Genomic DNA, 24,029 nt, shown 5'->3' with positions numbered 1-24,029 from the left:
TCACTCACAGGTCCAGTATTAACATTTCAAATGATCTTCCATTCAAACGGCCTCATAATCTTCAACTATAAAAATCTGGTTTCAGTTTATTCCATTTTTTATTTTATTTTTTTATTTATTCATTTGTTTATGTGTTCATTCACTCGTTCACTCATTCATTCATTTGTTCACACCTTCACTTTTTCATTAATTCATTCATTCATTCACTCATTCATCTGCCAACTTTCCATTCATTTATTCGTTTATTTACATATTTTTTCCATTTATATTCGCCAAGTCATCTTTGAAATTTATTTTAACATACCTAACTCTAAACCTCCACACACCCACACACACCCACACACACGCACACACACACACACACAAACACACACACACTTGTAGTTGAACAGGACGATAATAGAATGGTTGTCGCGAGCGAATCCTCACGATGTTGCAGTCGGCTTGTCAGATGCTTACTACATGCAGTCTATGCATGATTCTGGTTAACTGGCTGGTTGGCTGGTTGGCTGGCTGACTGGTTGATTTGTTGTTGGTTGATCGATTGGTAGTATACATATCTTTGACTAACGAATAAATCACGTAATATTCTCGTTCAAACAAGAAGAAACCATTCATTTAATCCCCAAACCAGTCAACCAATCAGTCAATTGACCAATGATCAACCAACCATCAATCGATCACCCGACCACAGACCACCCGACCACCAGCCACTCTAACCACCAACCACCCGACCACACAGCTTTTAAGATCCGCATAATGACGTTGTACCACAAAGTCAACATACCGCTGGAACGCCTCTCCATGTACAAATCCATCAAGTTGATTCCCTTACCTAGTCTGTAATTGCCACTGTTGTGGTTGCTGTTGTTCATTCATTCATTCATTCATTCATTCATTCATTCATTCATTCATTCATTCATTTATTTATAATTTATTCTTTTTATCCATCCATTCATCCATCGATATTTTATTGCCTAGTCAATTTTTGACGTTGTTGTTAATTCGTTCATCATTCATTCGCTCAATCATTCTTCGTTCGTTCTCTCGTTTATCTATTTATTCATTCATCAATTCATTCGTCCATTCATTCATTCGTTCGTCCATTCATTCATTTGTTCATTCATTCATTCATTCATTAACTTATACACTCTTTCATTCCTGCACTCCTTGGCTAGACTGCATCGAACAGACGAACTGTCCGCAGTGCCTTCACTCACAAGTTCCTACCATTTTTGTATTTGGGGACATTAAATAAATAAATAAATAATAATAATAATAATAATAAAAATAATAATAATGTTATTAATGATGATGATGATGATGACGATCAGGTGACCTCGAAATTGAACTGCCAGTGGTGTGAGAAGATGAAGCTGTGCTCAGATGGATTCGATAGGAAGAGGCAGTTCTGGGTGGAACACAAGTGCCATGAGGGGGTCGGTTTGCTGATTGGCTGGCTGGCTGGCTGATTGATTGATTGGTTTATATATTTTTCCATCTATCCTAATGATTCAAACGAGCCAATCAAAAACCGCCGAATCAAATTAATCAACCAATGACAGAGCACGCAGTCATTGAACGAGTGCCCATTGGAAGATCTTAAAGCAAACTCGTCCCACTCATTATCATCATCGTCATCATCACTCCAAGCATTTCTAAACAGTCGCAAGTTCCCGGACGAGAAGGTCATTGAGGTTAGGAACGGTACCGTCCTTGATAACATCACTTACTACAGCGATCGGATCAGAGGAATGGGTGATGATGAAGGTTCGAATACCGGTCTGACGCCGATAATGTTCTATGCCATTTATTTCTTTGTTGTTTTATCTGCGGTAGCCGTATTATCGTTCATCAGCTGGCTAGTCTATGCTTTCAGATATCCCAACACACCGGCTGGAAGGTGGTTGATTGAGGTCAGTTGCTTGAATGGTTGGTCGGTTGGTCAGTTGGTTGAATGGTCGGTTAATTGGTTGGTTGAATGGTCGGTTGTGGTCTGATGATTATTTGTAATAACTTTCATCTTCATCATCATCTCTCCTCCCACATGAACAGCATCGTTGCGAGCGCCTGTTCAACTGCCTGAAGATGAGGAGGAGGAGGAGGAGGAGAGATGATGATGCGAGTGAGAGTTCCAACTTTAGAGAGGCGTACGTCACTTTCGACAGACAGAGAGACGCTACCACTACCACTGCCACTACTTCAACCGCTACTACTGCTGCTACAGCTTCCACTTTCACTGGCAACAGAGCCACGAATTTTGGCGCTTACCACGACGGTATAAGGATTGGTCATCTGGGTGGTCTTGGTGGCGCTTCTAATGCTTTTGGTGGTGGTGGTGCTTTCCAAGCCGTGAATGATCTGCATGCAAGTGGTGGAGGTGGTAGGACTGGCAAACAGAATATGGTGCTCGGATGACGAGAACTTCCTACTTTTCAATTTTTAAACTATTTATTCCGTTATGAAAAAAAATCTTTGTTTATTGAATAAAAAATTGATATAAAAATACGAAGTTTCATTTTAATTACACATTTCTTTTCTTCATTAATTCGTTCATTCATTCATCGGTTCGTTCATTCATTCCTTCATTCATCCATCCATTTTGTTTTGGAAAGAGTTTTGAGCTGCCATCTTGGTCCTGCCACTGAGTTGGACGTTGTCCGTCGTGCCGTCATGTAGGTAGCGTATTCTTTTCATTACAGAAGGTTCATGGCAATCCGTCCAGAGAGAGCAGATGAATCCATCCGACATCTCAAAACTACGAAGTTTCGGATTTTTATTCATTTATTTATCAAACCATCCAACCTCATCGATTCGTTTGGAAAGTCGAACTATTGTCGTGAGGCTTTCTTGCTCCGTTGTTCTTCAGCAATTTTGCCAGGGCTCGCTGCAGTAGTTGCCTTCAGTTCACCACCATCAACCTACCTTGTTCGAACGCGGACCTCTTCAACTTCGAAGCTCAGAGCACCAGCACGAAATTTTTTCAACCAATTTTGTGTGACAGGCACAAAAGTACAGGCATCCCACCCTGCTTTAAAAATCTTACGAACTGCATCAGTTATGTGGCAGTTTGAACTGATGAAGCTCGAAGACAAGCAGTGTGGAATTTTTAATACAAACTAAATAGAGCATTAAATAACCTTTACAATGATAAATAATTGTCAATGTACCCGATAAAATTAATTTTAAAAGTTTCTGTTGGAAAATTAAAAAACGCAAAACCGACACCCGTCTTCGCACCAACCTGGTGATTTAATTTTTTCCAACTGAATATTCGACAGGTGACGAATGGGCCACTAAGTTTCTCGTCGCAGTTTTGTTTGTAATTAAAAATAAAATTACTATTATTAGATATTTAAGTAATAAAAAGCTGAGTTATAAATACACACACATTTAATAATTTATTTACAATGCCAAAAATGCCAGTATATATGATGGTAGAATTGAAATGCTGTTTGAAATTGACGACTTGCTGGTTAGTTGGCTGGTTGGTTAGCTGGTTGGTTTTACATTCTCGAGCACCCATTGGTACATTGCATCGAATAGTTACATTGAAATAGTGGATTGGATTAACCATCCCATGGAAGGCGTTCAAGTATTAAAGCTTAATCAGGAACAATTTTATAAGGCCATCAAACTATTCAAACCGGCGAGGAGGCTAATGAATACGACGACGTTTAAATTCATGGTGAAAATAATGTGTTAATCGAGAAAGAATAAAAATGACTAGTCGATGGTTTGATCATAAGTGAATGAATGAACGAATAAATGAATGAATGAGTGGATGAACGAACAAACGATTGAATGATTAGATGAATGAATGGATGAACTGAAAAATAGACGGACGGATAAATGAATGGTAAAAGAATGAAATTTTATGTGTATATATTGAAATGTATGTAGGTAGTCTATATAGTACTGGCGGTATCGTGTATCAGTAAATAAATAAGACCAATAAATATTGTACAACTGTGTGTGTGTGTGTGTGTGTGTGTTTGTATGCGTACGTGTAGGTAGGTGTGTGTGTGTATGTTTGTCTGTGTATGTGTGTTTGTGTGTGTGGGTAAGGAAGTTGACAAGAATCATCAAGAGAGTTATCGAGTTTAATTGCCGAATAAATTTCAGTGGCCAACAAAATGGTGATAATTATTATATGAAGGATGGTGAGGGATATGAGGAAGATGATGACGATGGTGAGGGGTATGAGGGAGATGATGACGATGGTGAGGGGATGAGGAAGATGATGACGATGGTGAGGGGGATGAGGAAAACAAGAAAAAGTTAATCGAAGTTACAACAAAATATCGAAGGAAACATCAAAAAAAAAACAAAAAACGGCATGCAACTCGTTACATTATTTTATTTTCTATCGAAGAATCTTTTTCAAACTAGAACACACACGAACACACACGCACACACACACATTCACAGGCACGTATGAACAACTTGAACCTTCTTGCAAATCTTGCACTGAATACTACAGCACCACATAAATTGGCATTCACAAGCTTCGTCGACCTCGATCACCCGGGTTCGATACCCTCTCCCGCAGCAGAGATGCTTACAATTGTTCGGTTTGTCGGTATCGGGTTGGCAGTTTCGGTCCCGAGTTCCTTGGACCCCTCTCTTGCGGTCTGGCCGGCAGTAGTTGGGAGATTTATCGAGGAAGATCAAGTCGGTGTCAGAGGCGGGTTGGGGTATGCTGTTGCGTTTGTCGCGATGCTTCATTACGAGGGTTAGTTGTTGATGTTGTTGATGATGTTGTTGTTGATGTTGTTGATGTTGTTGTTTTGGGCGAACAATCATTTTTTTCTCTTCTTTCTTAAAACTCTTTTCATTTTCATCAGTAACTTTTCCACCAATCACGTTCTTTCTTCTATGAACGGACCTTCTCCATTGGCTCTTTTGACCAGAGGCCACACTCACTGAGTTGCTATCAGCCAATTGCAAAGAGGGAGAAATTTCGACGCTGTCCAGGTACTTGAATTTCAATTGGTCCCCCACCTGCCGGAAGCTGGGCAGGGACCTCCAACAGGATCGAACCGCGCACGACCCCGAGACACCATGGCAACGACATTTGTGGGTCATCAGGGAGTGCAAGGTCTGTAGTGGTGGTGGTGGTGATGATGATGATGATTGTGGTGATGATGATTGTGGTGATGATGATGATGATTGTGATGATGATATATATATATATATATAAATTTGTTGTATATGCGTGCTGTAAATAAACGAGCTCAATTGAGATTGGCCGAAAATATATCACGTGATAAGATTAGGATTGAAGATGAATCCGTGAATGAACGAATGAATGAATGAATGAATGAACGAACGAATGAACGAACGAATGAACGAATGAATAGACTGATTGATAAATAAAATGATAGATGGATGGACATTAAAAGAATTAACTTTATAAAACAGCTTGTTAACCATTCGTATTTATGTTGATGTAAAGAAATTCTTAAGAATTCTTTGATCAACAAGATAGATAGATTGATGCATTAAGTGGCTATATGTGTGTGTATCTGTGTGTGTGTGTGTGTGTGTGTGTGTGTGTGTACGTGTGTGTGTGTACGTGTGCCGACCGACCGGTCGATGATGGAGCAACTTGAAATCTCAATCAGAGCATGTGGAAGTGATTAGAACAACAAAAACAACATGAACAAGTGAACGAACGAACGAACGAACAAACGAATGAACGAACAAACGAAAGAAATAAATTAATGATAGAAAATGAAGCGCCTGAACAAACATATTTAGTATTGATAAAATGACGTTGGCTTATAAACGCACACACGCACACACGCGCACACGCGCACACACAAGCACACACACACACAAACTTGTAGATAGCTCGTAATTAAAATTAATTGTCCCAAGAAGGAGATAAAACATTTTTTAGCGGGGGAGGGGTGCATTCGAACCGGCGAACGAACGAACGGATGATATGAATATAATGATAATTAAAAACACATTTGCCAGGAATTTCTTTCGTCACCCTCACTTCTCTCTCTCTCTTTTTCTCTCTTCAGTTTTCTCACGATTCAGCAAGCCAAGATAGAGAGAGAAAGAGAAAGAGAGAGAGAAAGAGAGAGAAAGAGAGAGAGAGAGAGAGAAGTAGTAGCACTTAACGCATATAATTGGACGTGTTTACTGGTCAACACCTCCTATCATCACCGACGTTACATTCATGTCTCAATGCATTACTCCGAACATTTGTATGCACGTATGTATGTGTGTATGTATGTGTGTGTGTGAGTGTATGTGTGTGTGTATGTGTGTGTGTGTGTGTATGTGTGTGTGTATGTATGTGTGTGTATGTATGTGTATGTGTGAGTGTGTACGTGTGTGTAAATAATTTGAGGAATGGATGGATGAAGAGGCGATTTATTTAATGCATAAGACATAAATTTATTGATGATGGATGAATGAATGAATGAATGAATGAGGGACTGACTGACTGAACGAATGAATGAATAATTGAGTGATTGAATGGATAGATGGATGAATGAATGGATGGATGGATGAAAGAATAGCTAGATGGATAGGTAACATAATTGTAGCTAACGAACATTCGAATATATAATTGGTAACATACAAATATTTACGTATTCATTATCATCATCAACAACAACGACACCTCTGTAATAATCATCACCACCATCGTCGTCATCATCATCACCACCACCATCGTCATCATCATCATCATGACTACCTTCCTTCCGACATCATTATTATGCAGATGAACGAGCGATCGAACCCGTTCCATCAGAGCTGCCTTTTTTCCGTCTTTTTGTTTTCTTGTCGTTATTTGTTTATTATTATTATTATTGTTATTTTTATTATTTTTATTAATATTATTATTGAGATGGGGGGCCTGATGATGATGGCTCCTTACTTTCCTTCTTCCGGTCTTCACTTTTCGGCTTTTTCTTTCAACATAATCACCATGACTCACCACAGTGATGACGTCATCATCATCATCGACATCATCACTACTATGACCAACAACGTCATTACCATGACCATGAAGATGACCACCCCCACCCCCACCACCACCACCCCCATCCTCCTCCTCATCATCATCACCACCATCTGTGATGATCTTCGAATACTTGATGCCGTATTGGACGTTATCGCTGCAGCCACCCCAGCGCCAGCTGCTGTCCGTACTCACGATCGACTGCAGGGACTGTGTGGTGGTAGTGGTGGTCGTGGTGGTGAAGATGATGAGGTAATGTGAATAATGACAAATTTGGCGAGTTGAGATTTAAATATTTAATAAGATTATTTTAATCATATCCACTATCATCATCATCATCATCATCATCATCATCATCACCACAATCCTCATCATCATCATCATCACCACCCTGTCGCAAGAGCATTCTAGAAGGAGGCCAGCGCTACATGATGAAGTGATGGAGTGAGCGAGTGAGGCAGACGTGATGGCGTGGATGAAAGCAATCTCCTTCGTTCCTGATTGGACGGTTAGTTTGATGATTGGTATCAATTGATTGGATGGTTTTTGTGGGGCGGGTATGATGAATGGTTGCTTTTTGATGGCTCTCATTTGGCTGGTTGGTTGGTTGGTTGGTTGGCTTTTTAAAAGTCCTCTTATAAAAGGACGAATTTTGGAAGTTTTCGTTTTCGGATTGGTAAGATCGAGTATGAACAAATGAAATCAATTGATTGGTTGATTGCGTAAAATAATAACAATAATAATAATAAAAAAAAGAAGAAGAAGAAGAAGAAGAAGAAGACAAAGAAGAAGAAGGACCTTGCTGCAAAATAGTCTCCAGGATATTTTCATCTTTGGTCGCCCCGTCCAGCAGACGACAATTCCACCTCTCCTCTTCAAACTGCTGCCTGCATTCCGACAGTCCCAACACCGATCCTGTGGTTTTTATTATTATTATTATTATTTACTACTACTACAACCACCACTATTACTACTACTACTGCTGCCGCTACTACTGCTACTGCCACTACTACAACTTTAACAAAACGATAACAATGACCTTGTTGGATGCTGTTGATGATCGCGTGGTTCTCATGAGAACATGCATCAATTTTGTGCTGCAACATTTCTGTCTGATAGGTGCAGTTGTTGATATGTTGTTGCTGATGTTGTTGAAGTTGTTGTTGTTGTTGAAGTTGTTGTTGCTGATGTTGTTGTTGCTGATGTTGTTGTTGCTGATGTTGAAGTTGTTGTTGTTGAAATTGTTGTTGTTGAAGTTGTTGTTGTTGATAGTAGTATTGATATTCTTGGTTCTGGGGTGTAGACTGAAGATATTGTTTTTTATTAAGCTGATGATGTGGTTTAGCATGTTGTTTCGTTTGTCGTGAATGTTGTTGCGAATGTTGTTGTTGTTGAAGAAGTTGTTGTTGTTGTGGAAGTTGTTGACGAAACTTTTCACGGTGGCGATAATTATGTTGTTGGTGCCGGGGATAATTTTGAAGCGACGAAAACGAACGCTTTTTATTACTATTTGTATAACTGACATTACCATTATTATTATTATTAACGTAGCTATTAATATTTCTATTGTGTTTATTATTATTATCATTATTATTATTATTAGTGATCAAGTCATCGTCGAATCTTCTGTTCAAGTTGAAAGTCGTAGTAGCAACATCACCGTGAGCGACGGTTCCATTTGTAACAATTTTGCGCGAGTTTTTTAGCGGTAGTTCTTTGCTGTTTAGTGAGTTGTTGGCTGTTTTATCTTTGTTGTTGTTGTTGATGTTGTTCATCGGTTCAACCGCCAAACGTCTCCGTGAAAGGAAATATTCATTTTTTTAATATTTAATAAAAAATTTTCCCACATCATCATTATCATGCACACAAACAACAACAAACCAAAGAATATAAATAACAAAACTACAACAAAACAAAGATACCAACAGCCAGCCATTCCAACAGAAAGCATGATGTTGGTGTAGCAGCAAAAAAATTAGAAGAAGATTCCGCACATCATTCATCGACATGTTTCCTTCAACTTTTTAATGTGTATCCATCAATAAATAAATAAATAAACAAATGAATGAATGAATGAACGAAAGAATTAATTAATTATTTAATGAATGAATTAATTAATGAATGATTGAGTAATAAAAATTATATTTTTAAACAACAAAATATGTAAATACTATGCTTCAAACAATACAAATTTAACTTTACAAATTTAACTCAAACATAGCGCAACTTCCTTATATATACAATTATGAATGCATATACACACATATACATACATACATCATGCATACATACACACATACATACATGTATACATACATACATACATACATACATACATGCAAACACATATACAGTATATATTACGTTGGATGGACATTGATGATGAAGCTGATGATGAAGATTCAGATCACAATCAGACTTTAAAAAATGAACGATTCTGTCCATAAATTTGTAATCATTCACCAATTTATTCATTTATTTGTTCACCCATTCATTCATTCATCCATTTATTCTTTTATCTGCACACCAATCCATCCATGCATCCATCCATGCATCCTTTCATGCACTTTCTCTTTGAATCGTCGGCCCATACATCAATCATCTATTTAATTGTATCGTAAGTATATCAGCACAACACTTGAACACACGAGCACATGCAAACGCAACACACAAGCACACATACACATGTGCTAACACACATATTATACACATGTGCTAACACCTATACACACCAAAAGACGACGCGTATTCTATTTCACAGACAACTTACCTCATTACACACACACATATATACATATACATGAATACTTAGAGACTAGATATGCACCGAACAGTGATTTAGAGACCGAAGGCAGAACAGTCGAATAATCAATCGATCTATTATTCGACCGAAGACTACGACTTTGAAAAAAACACTAAACTTTAAAAATTGAAGTAACAAAAGTACGCTCAATCCATGTCCAAGGTTCTTAAGTTTCGTTCTTTTTCCAGTCTGAAGAGCATCGGTGAGGGCAAGTTCGATTCTCAGCCTCAAAAGTGTGGCCGATACCGGAGCTAATACCGAAGGAACATCGTTGATGAAACAAGAGCGGCGATAGAGTTACTTTGATATTAACAACCTTGCATACATACATACATGCGTGCATATAAACACACACACACACCGTGTTTGTATTTAATTTAACATGCAATCACAGACACACACGTGCATAAACAGATTAGCTCACATGCCTGATGTTGTTGTAAACAGATAGAGTGAGATAAAAGGCAATAAATGTCCGATCGTACTGTGTGTATGTACATATGTACGTCTAGTCTGCGTGTGCACGCATTTACTGTGCATGTTTGTATGTAATAAATGTACGCATGTATGTACGCATATGTAAAGTTCATATGCAAGTATTCTAACAAAAAAAAACCGTAAAAATATAAATGTAACTCACGGAAAAATTCAGCCAAGAAAAGTTTAATGCTTCTTGGAATATGGTGAACTTAAGTTTACTTGCCTGATTGGTGGCTGACAAAAATAATTTAATGTAAACTTTTCTCAATTGAGAAATGAAATTCGTCAAATCAACGGATTCGAACTAAAATTTGATGCAATCTTTTCGCAATTTATTCCTTCGTAACTCCATCAGAATGACACTCTGTCTGTGTGTGTGTGTAAGAATGTAGAGAAGGACGAACTACTAATGTAATTATAAGTGACGATAATAATATTAAATAATAATGATTAATACGAAAAAATAACGGATAATAATAATGATGATAATGAACGGCATTCAGCAATAAATTAAAGACAACGAGCGATTTATAAAAAATTATTTCCACATAACGGCCAAATGAATAGACAATTACACATACATATAAATATATATATATATTTATAAAGACGCATTTGATGACGGATCAACTAATCTCACTCACACACACACACACACACGCACATCTATATATATTTATTTATATATACATATATACCAAAGTTTCAATTTAATAAGTTTGTTGTTCATTCATTCGCTCATTCATTTCTTCATTCTCTCAAATTTTTTCACTGCTTATATAAAATCAACTGCATCTTCAGCACAGCCATTTTAAATTTTCAATAAATTAAAATGTGTCGTCACTTTTAACCGATCATCCTAACAACATCATCATCATCTTCTTTCTCATCCTCATCATCATCACCACTATTAACTTCATCGTCAGCATCTTAGCTATATAGATCGTCATCAGCATCGTCTTGGTACTGGCCACCTTGTTGTCCTTGACCTTGAGACGGCTGACCTGGACCACCCAAGTTATTTCCTTGACCTTGCTGCCTACCACCTCCACCTTGCCCTGGGAATCTGATTAGCAATATTAATTTTTGTTGTTATGAAATTCATATCTATAAAACTCTCCAATTAATTAACCAACTAGCCAACCAGCAAAGAAACAGCAATAAGCAAGAGCTCATAAACTTTCATAACCTGAAGTTGGATCCCATTCCTCTGGACTGCTGTAACGTTTGAGAGAACATTTCATACTTCCTGATGTCGTTGTCTGTGACGGACCGACGGGCGAACTTCATGGCCTCTTCGAAGTGGTCTCGTCGGATTTCTGGCACTGGATCGTAGTCGTCGTCCTGCGTTTAATAGATGTATTTGTTTGTTTGTTTCTGACTTCACGAGCGTTCATTCAGTTGCAGTAGGGCCATTCACAACTTCAAAACCACCAATTAAAAAATCACAACTGACCATATCAGCCGGACCGGGCTTATTTTCCTGATCTCTCTCCCTCCTTAGATCACTTTCGATGGCCTCCCTGATTGCCAGCTTGCATGCTCTCTGACAGATTTCTGTCAAGTCAGCCCCACTGAAACCGTGTGTTACCTTGGCCAGGTAGTCTATGTCAACATCCTGATTGGTTCAAACAATAAACAGATCAACCAATGAAATCAACAATGAAATCTTAACTCCGCTTACCTGAGCGACTGGAGATTTTCTAAGCCCCGCCTTCAAGATGGCCACCCTCGACTTCTCATCAGGGAGTGGGATGTAGATGAGCTGGTCCAATCTTCCTGGACGAAGGATGGCTGAATCAATTATATCCGGCCTGTTGTTTGACGGTGCATTTTGTTCAGAGAGATGTAACAATTCTTAACACACAAAGACACAAACAAAACAACAACAACAACCACACAGAGGCGCGCAAACACACACACACACGCACCTGTTTGTAGCTCCAATGATGAAGACATTTTTCTTGGAACTCATTCCATCCATCTCAGTGAGAAGTTGATTGATGACCCTGTCAGCAGCACCGCCACCATCGCCCACGTTCCCTCCACGAGCCTTAGCAATCGAATCCAACTCATCAAAGAAGAGGACACAGGGGGCGGCTGATCGAGCCTGTTGAATTGTTGAAGCGTGCATGAACAACCATTAGAAGACATGGGGAGAAGAAAATATATCAGCCAAATGCACTGGAGCTGATCAATTTTATTATTGAGAAGTGATAGCAATCGACGAACCTTGTCAAAGATATCCCGCACATTTGCCTCAGACTCACCAAACCACATGGTCAACAGCTCAGGGCCTTTGATGGATATAAAGTTAGCCTGGCATTCATTGGCAATGGCCTTGGCCAACAGGGTCTTTCCACATCCGGGAGGTCCATAGAAGAGGACTCCTTTTGACGGGGTCATACCGAATTTTAGGAATTTATCCGGATGCTCAACTGGGTACTGGACGAGTTCCTGCAACTCCCTCTTCACATTCTCCAAGCCACCAACATCCTCCCACGTCACGTTTGGAACTTCTACTGCTGTCTCACGCAGTGCACTTGGATTGCTCTTGCTCAGTGCCCACTGCATTCATTCACGTCGTGATTGATTGAGGAAACAATGCATTAAGACATTTATCAGCAAATCAATGATTTCTTTAAAGGGGCAACCGAGAGATCAACTCACTCTGAAATCTTCTTGCGAAACAGCCAGTGCATTGAGAACCTCGGCATCAATGGCATCATCTTCCAAATCAATGAGATCCATCTTCTCTCTGATCTGTTGAAGGGCTGCCTCTGAGCACAAGGCTGCCAAATCGGCTCCAACATGTCCATGGGTCTCTGCTGCCACCTGTTCAATTCAGATTTTAAGACTCCCAATAACTTCTAACTCAGTTTTGATCTTCAATTAATTGAGAAAAATTTTTAAACAAAATACCCTTTCCAGGTCGACATCCTTTGCTAACTTCATGTTCTTGGTGTGTATGCGAAGAATTTCCAGTCTGCCAGTTGTGTCCGGGATGCCTATGTCCACCTCTCTATCAAAGCGACCTGGAAGGTCAATAGATCAATGAATCAACTGGCCAAACGGTCAACAACCAAACAAATAATAAGCAAAACAACCAACAACAGCCAACAACGATGACCAACCAAATCTTCTGAGAGCTGCATCAATGCTGTTAGGCCTGTTGGTGGCTGCCATGACGATAACATGAGCTCTCTGTTTCAATCCATCCATCAAGGTCAGTAACTGGGATACTATGCGACGTTCTACCTCACCATGTGTCTGTTGGGTTGGGTGGGTGGATGGAATTGTTGGCAATTAATTAACTGGCTATCCCTCAATCTATCTACACTATCAAACCCTCTCCATCAACTCACCTTCTCTCTCTTGGGAGCAATGGCATCCAACTCATCAATGAAGATGATGGCAGGTGCATTCTTCTCGGCCTCTTCAAATGCCTTCCTCAAATTTGACTCTGACTCTCCAGCCAACTTGCTCATGATCTCTGGCCCGTTGATCAGGAAAAAGAATGCTCCTGTCTCGTTGGCCACAGCCCGAGCTATCAGGGTCTTGCCCGTCCCTGGAGGTCCGTACAACAGGATTCCCCTAGGAGGCTGTTTCGTACATGGAGTGAAGCGCATTAACAGAAGATGAATAAAAGATTAACCCAAACCCTACAAACCTCCCTTTTGACAGGTTTGCCCTCACAATGTGAGGAATACATCCATGATCAATCAATCAAACAATCGCCAGTGAGCCTACCAACCAACCTTAACTCCAATAGCCTTGAAGAGCTGTGGATGCCTGAGAGGCAGTTCGACCATCTCTTTGATCTGAGCGAGCTGCTTGCGACATCCCCCAATGTCATCATACCCGATTTCATTCAGAGCTTCTTCCTCCTCCTAATTACAAGAAACAATTGCACCACAATTATCATTAATATATAAATGTGAACGACAAACTTCATCTTTACCACCACCCCCATCATTGTACAACCCCAACCCTACAAACCTCCCTTTTGACAGGTTCACCCTCACAATGTATCACAGTATCCGGGGCCACTATGCAGTAAGGGGAGGGATCAGTTTCAACAACCTTGAACTCCACGGCCCTCATGCCCCCTCTCACTAAGAAGATATCTCCTTTGTGCACTGGTCTGTATGCCTCCAAGAAATATGGTTTCAGGTAAACTTCGAACAGGTTTCTGTGAGAGCATGCAAAAAATTAATTCAACCCTGGCTATCATTTTCTCCACCACCACAACCTTCATTATTCAATTCATCATCATCCTCCTCCTCCTCCTCACCAACACCAACTCAATGAGAACTAACCCAGTCAGCCCTTCGACGGTATCATCAATGGGGAGAATGTGTACTCGCTTTCCATACTTCACATCTGTGCAAGACTGGATGCTGCATTTGTTTGTTCGTTCATCAGTTGGTTAATTGTCAACCAATCAATCACATAACTATTTTATTTGTAAATTAGTTCATTGGCTGATCAACTGATTAACAGAAAAGCTAAACTAGTCAAACTCAACAATCCTCGGTGAATAGTTAAATCTATGATACCACACCAGTACTGATCATTCATTTTCTTAATAAAATAAATTATTAGTCAACCATCTCCAATCACAAAACAGCAAATCATCAACCAGCACCAACCTAACGATATCACCGAGTCGAACTCTCAGGTTGTTCCTAACAATCCTATTAATCCTGATCTTCTCGTCCGAGAGACCTTCCTCCGACAGAACAATACACACGGCCTCCCTTCGACGTTTCCCCTTCAAAAGTACTGAATCCCCTCGAAATAGTTGCAATTCATCCATCTTGGCCTATAAGCAGTGGTGTTCAGATGATATTAAAAACTGGTTTAAAAGCATTTTCTTAAGATGTATGCTAAAGACGATGTGAAAGCATTATGATAGATTCCAATGATTTATGTCCTACTATTTGTCAATAAACACCCCACAAACACAGACAGACCAACACACAAACGCAGACAGATGCACAAACAAATTATAGGTAAATATGTAAAAATGGACACACACCTGAGACACAGAAACTACAGAGTTATCGTCACTGATGGCTTCCTCAACAAGAAGTCGATTAGGCTTCGCCTTCCTCCTCAAAATAGCGGTCGCCAAATCATCTTGACTGCAATAAACAATGAACAAATTTTAATAACTAAATAATTAATAATAGAAAAACTAAAATCAACCCAACCATTATTATTTTTAGTTTTATGCCTAATTATTTTATTTTAAATTAAAATCACCTTTATCAGTGATCTCAAAAAATGTTAAATTTTTTTTAAGTTTAATTTTTATAAAATGAAAAATAGCTGAGTCATGTTACTCATTGTGTGAACAGTAAAACATCTAAAATCTCTACAGACCATCCCATGTTTTAATTAGACTGATAAATGAACATGTTAGAAAATCAACTTGAGAAAGAATGTCTCTCAAAAGAACTACAAGACACAAAAGGCATTTCATTTATTTGTACACTTTGTATTATTCATCCCTATTATATATCACATTGATTAACGACGCAAATAAAGGATAAAACATTAATAAAAAGTCATCAGACCAAATAATTAGTGACAAAAACAATTAGTTCAACAAAATATAATCTCTGGACCCCCAAAATATTCATTTTTTAACAATAAATAAATCACATTTCACATGTCATTGTTAGATAATTTTGCCGAAAATTAGTGATAAAACAAAATCAAATAAAAACAAAAAATGTTTAAACAAAAACTGACTTTTGTCCCTCACTCATGGTGAAAATTTTCTTCTTTTAGATAATTACGACTTTAAAACGTGAAATAAAATGAAATAAGAAAGGAAAAAAGACACAATTTCAGTTTTAATGGCAGTTACCAATGAAATGAGAATTTAGTCTCCTCTAAAGCGCAAGAAAGCAAAGATAAAAAATTGACGACGTCATTGTTAAAGCACTGTTGCATAAATTGATGAGATGATTGAATGAATGTGCGAACGATACTACATTACTTATTTCAAGATACTGACTTATAAATATTTGAAAGATATTTTAAAAATATTATATATGAAAATTATTTTCAAAGGTATAAGTATTTCCTTTAACTATAACTTAAATTATGCGCGGAAGTTTTTGAAGAATTATATATTACTATAAATCAATTTTTTTTAACTGAGGCACTAATAGCGAAATAGCGAAAGAAGCTGGTAGCCTTTTTCAAGATTCATGTTGTACTCAATCCCCTAAGCTTGAAAATGTACAACTTGCTAATGAAATTCTGACGTTTTTGCCTTGAATCGAACGAAGTTTTAAAAAATCATTCCATTATATTAATATAACTGAAACAATTTCTTTATGATCCATGACAGAAAGTAATGACGCAATGTATATTTCTTGAACGTACGCTGAACGTGTTATCGTTGAAACTCTACTTTGCAAAAGACCATGTAACATTTTTATCAAATTAAGTCTGATAATAATTTGTAAATAATCGATAATTGTACTTAATTTATATTATAAATGAATTAAAATCAATGAATTGATCATATTTTTGAAGCAAATTAATTAAGTAGGACAGATTTTTCTCAAAATTTCACAAAAGATCAATATAAAAATGAAAAAATATTGTAAGAAAATAATAATACTTAATATGAATACGCTGAATGAACAAAATCGAACATTATCCACAAATTGAATTGAAAATTATTGCATAATAAACAAGCTATTCAATGAAATAAACAAAAAAACCGATACACTTAACAAATTATTTCGCAATAAATTAAAATAAAATTAAACAAATGAATCGTAAGAACAAAATCAATCCCAACAGTACAACAACAGCAATCCCATGTGAGGCAGGAATACTCGCGAACTAAATGTTATTAATAATACTAGCATTGATAACAAGTTTGCACTTATAATAAAATCTATCAATCAAACATTTAAAACGTTCAAGAACGACAAATACATGAATTATATAGCTTGGAAAAAACACACACACACAACCACACAAACAAACACACAAACAAGCTGTAAAATGAGAAGGCAGAAATATATATATATATGCATAAAATAAGTCCATCTCTATGCAACAGCTTATATATATATATATATATATATATATATATATATATAAACATATTATTATTATATAGTTACAGTTAACAAATAATTAATTAAAATAGTATTTTTTTTTAACGAGTTCAAGTGAAAACAAAACGAACGAGCCCGCAAAGGTATAAGAATGATGACGTCATGATAATAATAATAATAATTAATAAATAATAACAATTACTATCATAAGAATCACAATATAGGAATAAATAAAGAAACCGATGCTTGTGACCAACAGAAATGAAACAGATAATGTGGGTTCAACGAAAAATAATTTAATCTCTTCCACATGGATTCATAATTTACATGCATTGAAACATTCCAAGAATTTCATTTAACCAATCAACCAACCAACCGATCATCTAGCCAATCAATCAACCAACCAACGAACCAACCGACCAAACAACCAACCGACCAAACAACCAACCAACCAACCAACCAATTCGCCAACCAATCAACGATCCAGCAAACCAATCAACCAATCAACCAATCAATCAGCCAGGCAATCAATCATCAATGGGGTTGTAGGTAGCTTGTGTGGCTACGGAGAAGTCATCCATAACAGAGTAGAGGTACTCAAAGGTTGGCCTCTCTTCAGGCTCCTTCTTCCAGCACATCTTCATTATTTCGTACATCTCAGGCGAGCAGGAGGGCGGCTTCGGGTGTCTGTAGCCACGGTCCAACTGGGCGATCACCTCACAGTTGCTCATGCCTGTCAGTCCGCGCGTTGTGGTGCGAGGTGGGTCGTTCGAGATGCGGTGGAGGGTTTGAGTGACGTTTTACTTTTTGTTAACTCTACTTTCAATGTCGTTGAATTTTAGCTAGATATTAATGTCGGAACGGTTTGTGTGTGTGTGTGTGTTGAGCGTGTGTCACTACTACCCTCATCATCATCGTCATCACCATCACCTCCTTCATATGATGATGATGATGATGATGATGATGATGATGAAGAGCAACTAACCAGGGTATGGAATCTGTCCGTAGGTGAAGATCTCCACCATGAGCACTCCATAGGCCCAGATGTCCGACTTGATGGTGAACTTGCCGTACATGGCCGCCTCTGGGGCGGTCCACTTTATGGGGAACTTCGAACCTGGGGGGTGGTCAGGTCGTGCGAGATAGTGAGGTAAGCGAGAGAGAATAATTTTTATCGATGAGAAAACAACAATCATCGTCGTCATCATCCCCTTTCTTCTAATCATCATCATCATCATCCTCAACATAAATGTCACTTGACCTTTGACCGACTAACCCTGTTTGGCTTCGTAGAGGTCGTCGTTAATAACCCTGGCCAACCCGAAGTCGCCGATCTTGACGGCGCCACAACTGCCGACCAGGATGTTCCTGGCCGCCAGGTCCCTGTGGATGTACTTGTTCTCCTCGATGTACTTCATGCCATCTGCAACCTGCTCACACCCGAGAAGGAGAGAGACAGGGCGAGTGACGGAGAGAAAGAGAGAGAGAGAGAGAGAGAGAGAGAGAGAGAGAGAGAGAGAGAGAAAGATAAAAGAAAAAAATCATTATTATCTCTATACTACCAGCAAACAACCCCAACAACAACAACAGCCCAACAACAACAGCATGATTACTTGAGTAGCGAAGTCGGCGAGATCATTCCACTTCAATCGCCGGCCCTTGTCGTCTCGCAAGTACTGCAGTAGAGAGCCATGAGCCATGAACTCGGTCACTATGTAAATTGGTTCGTACGTAGAACACACAGCATACAACTTCACCAGCTGTTTGTTGTTGTTGTTGATGATGTTGTTGTTGATGTTGGTGGTGGTGTGATGTTGTAACCATCGTCGTCGTCGTCGTCTTCATCCTCATCATCATCATAACCGCCAACATCGTCATCATAACCGCCAACACAACAACAACACACGAGATCGGGGGTTGCCGTTTGGCTACCTATAATGAAACCAAAATACCCCTCGACGCCATCCAAATCTGTCACTCGCCTCAGTATCACGCAACCCCGCTTTCACCCTGTCCTTCTCCACCTGCTCTCTCCATCCCAATCGCGGACGACCCCTTCCTACCACTCCTTCAACCTCGAACTCCAACGCTCGCCTAATCCCGACCCTTTCATCCCTTCTCAACACATGTCCATACCACCGCAATCTCGATCTCCTTATCAATGTCCTCATTCAGTCCCATCATTGACATCAGCTCTGTACTACTCCTCCTATCCTTCACTTTAACCCCACACATCATCCTCACCATAGCTCTTTCAGCCCTCTGCAATACACTTTCCTCCTCTCTCCTCAACTCCTCAACACCCAAGTTTCACCACCATATACCATCGCTGCTCTCACACATGCTTTATATACCCTCCCTTTCATCTTCACTGACCATTTCTTTCCACACAATACCCCACCCAGTTCCCTAAATTTCATCCATCCCACACGAACTCTAGCCGTAACTGCGCTCAAACATCCTCCATCCGCGTTCAGCTTATCCCCTAAGTAAACAAAGCTTTCCACTCTTTCAATACCACCACTCAACCCCATCCTTGCGTCCGTCCTATTAATCACACCATGAACACATTTCTTACATTTGAACGTGCCTGCATAACCGCCAACAACATCATCATAACCGCCAACATCGTCATCATAACCACAAACATCATCATCATAACCGCCAACATCATCATCATAACCGCCAACATCATCATCATAACCGCCAACATCACCATCATAACCAATAACAACATCATCATCATCACCATCACCCTGTTGTGCCTGAGTTTCTTCATGATTGCAGCCTCCTCCAGGAACTTCTCCACCTCCATGGTTCCTTCCTTCAACGTCTTGATGGCTACAGGGGTCGTGTGGTTCCATATGCCTGTGTTTGTTTGTTTGTGAGTGTGTTTGTTTGTTTGCGTGTGTGTTTGTTCGTATTATGTATGATCGGATGGATGAATGAATGTATGAATGAATGAATAGGGAAATAGATAAAGGAGTACATAGGGAAGACTGACCTTTATAGACCTCCCCGAATTGTCCGGACCCTAACTTTTGGCCGAACTCCAACTCGGACCTGTCAATCTCCCATTTATCGCGCATACCACGTGACAGGTCCCACATTTCTGGTCGAGATTTCGCACACGGTTGAACCAGCAAGCAACACAGTCCGTCTGCCGCAGCTAGATGGATGGATGGATGGATGGATGAATGAATGGATGAATGAATGGATGAATGGATGAGTAAAACAATAGTGGAACTAACAGGAATAAAAGTTGATGAGTTCTTCCAGAGATGTGAATTGTTTTTTGGTCGTGATGTAACAGCTGCCGTCATCTTTGTCCTTTATCCTGGTGGAGTTATGATGATGATGACGATGATGATGATGACGATAACGATGATGATGATGATTATGATTAATATGACGTCATCACCTGTAATGTTTTGTAACTTTTTTGCCGTCAGCATCACAATCAAGTACGGACAATGAGTAGCTACCTGGAAAAAATGAAAGAATGAACGAAAGAATGAATGAACGAAGGAATGAACGAAGGAATGAACGAATGTTTAAGTGAATAAATAAAAAGTATAATACCGCGAAGTAAAACGTTATAGAAAGATATTTGAAACTTTCCTAATGAATGAAGTATAAATTCTGATATCCAAAAATAGATTATTTTTCTAAAAATATACTATTACGGTATCTTTAAAAATAAACAACAGCGGAAAAACCCAACCGGAAACAGTTTCTGATTCGCGGATGAGGAATGATCCTTTGCTGTTACTGGACGATAATAATGCTTTCTCGGCGTCTTTTCGCGATATCTTGCCGTGGAACCAGCTGATGGTGATGATGATGATAGTGGCGGTGATGATGATGATGGTGGTGATGATGACAAAGAATTCCCCTCTTAAATACATCCTTTAACTGCTAGCTAACCCAATCTAATCAGGCTTAATTATCGTTCATTGCAATTAATAATAACAATAACAACAACAATAATAATAATAAGAAGAAAAAGAAATATGATTGTTATTATTATTATTGTAATTACAAGCAATTTTTACATTTGAATGTTTTTCATGGAAAGAACACAGGCTTAATTATAAATATGACTAAATAGAATTTTGTCATTCATTTATTTATTCTTTCGTTCATTCGTTTGTTCATTCGCTCGTTCATTCACTTGTTCATTCGTTCGTTCGTTCACCCGTTCATTCATCAATTCATTCATTCATTAATTCACTCGTTCGTTCATTCGCTTAATCCATCCATTCAACTATTTTCCGCCGTTCACTTTCCAACAAACCAATCACCCACATACACACGCAAATGCATACACACACACATTAGCATAAATTAACAGAAGAATATTAATGAGGCAGCTAGTTAGCTTACGCGAACTGATCGAGGCTGTTGATTTCGGCGATGAATGTGTTTGGAATGTAGCCGATCTGCTGGTTGTTCAAATTCTTTCCCAGCCACCAATCACCATCCCTGCATTCGTTGTCAAGCTAATTATTCATTCCTTCAATCGTTCGTTCGTTCATTCATTCATACATCAATTCGTTCGTCCATATTTTAATCAATTCATTTATTCGTACATTCATTCATTAATTCCTTCGTTAGTTTGTTTCTTTGTTGACCGATCCATCCATCCATTCCATCCATCCATCTACCCATCCCTGGACCCCTCAACTGACTCGGAGATGAGCTCCATGACGTCACCTTTCTTGAAGCAGAGGTCTGCATGCTCGCTGCCTTCAACTTTGTTCGGATTGTTGTAGTCGTAGAGGGCTCGAACTATTTTCTTACCTGGGTGGTTAGTGATTGGTCGGTTGATTGGACGGATAGTTAATGATTGGTCGGTGACAGTTCGATCGATTTGGTTGACTGTATAAGTATAAACAAATGATTGGATAGAATAGTTCCAGAAATTAAATGAACCAATACAAAATTTTGAGCGAGTTAACTGACCTTGACCTATGGCTTCCTGTATGGCGTGAGGTGACATGACGTCATTTTGAACTTCCGGGACTTCCACGGAGGGCAATTTTGGTTTCGGTTTTTTCGGCTCATCTACGTATCTGGGTGGTCGAGAATAAATACCAACATTATAATAAATAAATAAAAATAAATAAAGCATGAGAAAAAAAGAATAAACACCTGTTATTTATATTTTTATTATTTGTACTTTTATTTTTATTATCGTCAGCGTCGTCGATATTTTTTTGGCTGACTTTCTTGTTTGTTTTGGTAGGTTTCTTAGAGAATGATGAGCCCATGATTACCTGTCCCTCTTGTTGATGTAGTTGTGGATGTTGTTGTTAATGTTGTGGATGTTGTTGTTGTTGTTATTAATAAGTACCAAAAATCAAAAAACATAAATGTCAGTAATCAAACGATGTTTTATTGTCATCGATGTTGTCGTCACGGTTGTTGTCGGTGACGAAGTTGCTGTTGATGTAGCCGACAAAGTTGCTGTTGATGTGGTTGATGAAGTTGCTTTTGATGTGGCCGATGAAGTTGCTGTTGATGTGGTCGATGAAGTTGCTGTTGATGTGGTCGATGAAGTGACTGTTGATGTCCCTGATGATGGTGTTGATGTTTTCTATGTCGCTAAAGTCATTGATGATATTAACTTAATTTTAATAACACCAAATGAAAAAGAGTTGCTAGGCCGAGATGTTGTTGAAGTTAAAAGAAGTATTTTATATATAATTATTATTTTTATTTAATAATATTATTTATTTATTTATTTATTTAATTAATTAATTAACATAACTTTTCATGTTAACATCAGTTAATTTGTCAGCAGTTCAAGTTGTCATTCATTCATTTGAAATTGATGTTACATGTCAACAACAACTTATTATTATTTTCATTAATCGATTAATATTTATTATTTATAACTGTTATCGTTATTATTAAATGATTTAAATTAAAATTAACTTATTTCAAGTTTAAATAACCCATCAAAGCAATTTTGTCTATGTATTCCTTCTGCTGCCAATGATAATTTATTACAAATAACTATTTATATGATTATAACTATAAATATATATACACACACACACACACAATCACACACACAAACATACGCGCGCAAACACACACATATATATGTATATATTATATATATTATATATAAATATATATATATATATATAGAGAGAGAGAGAGAGAGATTATGGTGCAATTATTTGAAAGGCAGTAGGCATACAGTGAAGATAAATGACATTTAATTGTTGATGATAGCAATAATAATAATAATAATAATAATTATAATAATAACAATAATAATAATTGTGGTAGCTATACAGCCAAGAAATGCATTAAGTTAGATGACTCTCTTTGTATCAGGAAGTTTATGAATGAACACATGACAATATATGGTAACGACGACGACGAAGCTGCTACTACTGCTGCTACTATTGCTGCTGCTAGGGATGGTGAGGAGATAGACTATGATGTCAGAGTGAAAGATAAATACTGTTTAATTTAAGCCTGGGATGGTAATGATGGAAAAATTAATAAATTTTCCACTTAAATAACTACATACATATACACATACACACACACACACCACACACACACACACAGACACACACATACATACATACATACACACACACACACACACACACACACACACACACACACACACACACACACATACATA

The 24,029-nt window shown here is 38.3% G+C and overlaps 4 protein-coding genes across 4 annotated transcripts in view; 1 reads left to right on the top strand and 3 right to left on the bottom strand.

Moving 5' to 3' along the window:
- Nucleotides 1-2,418, top strand: part of HELRODRAFT_172338 (hypothetical protein) — a gene marked incomplete at both ends in the record, with an annotated part of 5,074 nt that extends 2,656 nt beyond the window's left edge. Inside the window, 4 exons of the mRNA XM_009019001.1 lie at nt 385-446; nt 1,335-1,426; nt 1,667-1,835; nt 2,056-2,418. Of these exons, the coding sequence (XP_009017249.1) occupies nt 385-446; nt 1,335-1,426; nt 1,667-1,835; nt 2,056-2,418 (686 nt within the window). The remainder of the gene's footprint in view (nt 1-384; nt 447-1,334; nt 1,427-1,666; nt 1,836-2,055) is intronic.
- A 2,007-nt stretch (nt 2,419-4,425) lies between these two features.
- Nucleotides 4,426-7,901, bottom strand: HELRODRAFT_79030 (hypothetical protein; the record flags this gene model as incomplete). The annotated part of the gene is made up of 6 exons (XM_009019000.1): nt 4,426-4,722; nt 4,927-5,103; nt 6,719-6,792; nt 7,093-7,195; nt 7,376-7,569; nt 7,841-7,901. Coding segments are annotated over 6 exons (906 nt in total), but the record flags the coding sequence as incomplete, so codon positions are not given.
- A 2,890-nt stretch (nt 7,902-10,791) lies between these two features.
- On the bottom strand, nt 10,792-16,142 carry HELRODRAFT_99560 (hypothetical protein). The gene is made up of 16 exons (XM_009018999.1): nt 16,029-16,142; nt 15,310-15,415; nt 14,921-15,093; nt 14,588-14,668; nt 14,268-14,460; nt 14,027-14,158; nt 13,634-13,870; nt 13,403-13,538; nt 13,191-13,303; nt 12,939-13,103; nt 12,501-12,836; nt 12,200-12,378; nt 11,953-12,082; nt 11,725-11,886; nt 11,460-11,612; nt 10,792-11,335 (listed from the first exon to the last, which is right to left on the bottom strand). Exons 1-16 carry the CDS (start codon nt 16,043-16,045, stop codon nt 11,123-11,125), a joined length of 2,526 nt encoding a protein of 841 aa, XP_009017247.1. The 5' UTR covers nt 16,046-16,142; the 3' UTR covers nt 10,792-11,122.
- A 1,744-nt stretch (nt 16,143-17,886) lies between these two features.
- Nucleotides 17,887-20,225, bottom strand: HELRODRAFT_78992 (hypothetical protein; the record flags this gene model as incomplete). Its single annotated transcript, XM_009018998.1, has 5 exons — nt 17,887-18,092; nt 18,345-18,476; nt 18,636-18,792; nt 18,973-19,119; nt 20,115-20,225. Coding segments are annotated over 5 exons (753 nt in total), but the record flags the coding sequence as incomplete, so codon positions are not given.
- Nucleotides 20,226-24,029: the final 3,804 nt, after the last annotated feature.

The sequence above is a fragment of the Helobdella robusta genome (assembly GCF_000326865.2).
Source record: "Helobdella robusta unplaced genomic scaffold HELROscaffold_23, whole genome shotgun sequence".
NCBI classification, from domain to species: domain Eukaryota; kingdom Metazoa; phylum Annelida; class Clitellata; order Rhynchobdellida; family Glossiphoniidae; genus Helobdella; species Helobdella robusta.
The sequence above is the reverse complement of the archived record's forward strand: the minus strand, read 5'-3'. Positions and strand labels throughout refer to the sequence as shown.

What these genes read in the sequence shown, in the direction of transcription:
- HELRODRAFT_99560 (XM_009018999.1), bottom strand. An exon ending in TCAAGGCTATTGGAGTTAAG is followed by an intron (nt 13,871 to 14,026) that starts GTTGGTTGGTAG and finishes TGTACGAAACAG; the next exon opens with CCTCCTAGGGGAATCCTGTT. An exon ending in TGCGGGATATCTTTGACAAG is followed by an intron (nt 12,379 to 12,500) that starts GTTCGTCGATTG and finishes ACAATTCAACAG; the next exon opens with GCTCGATCAGCCGCCCCCTG.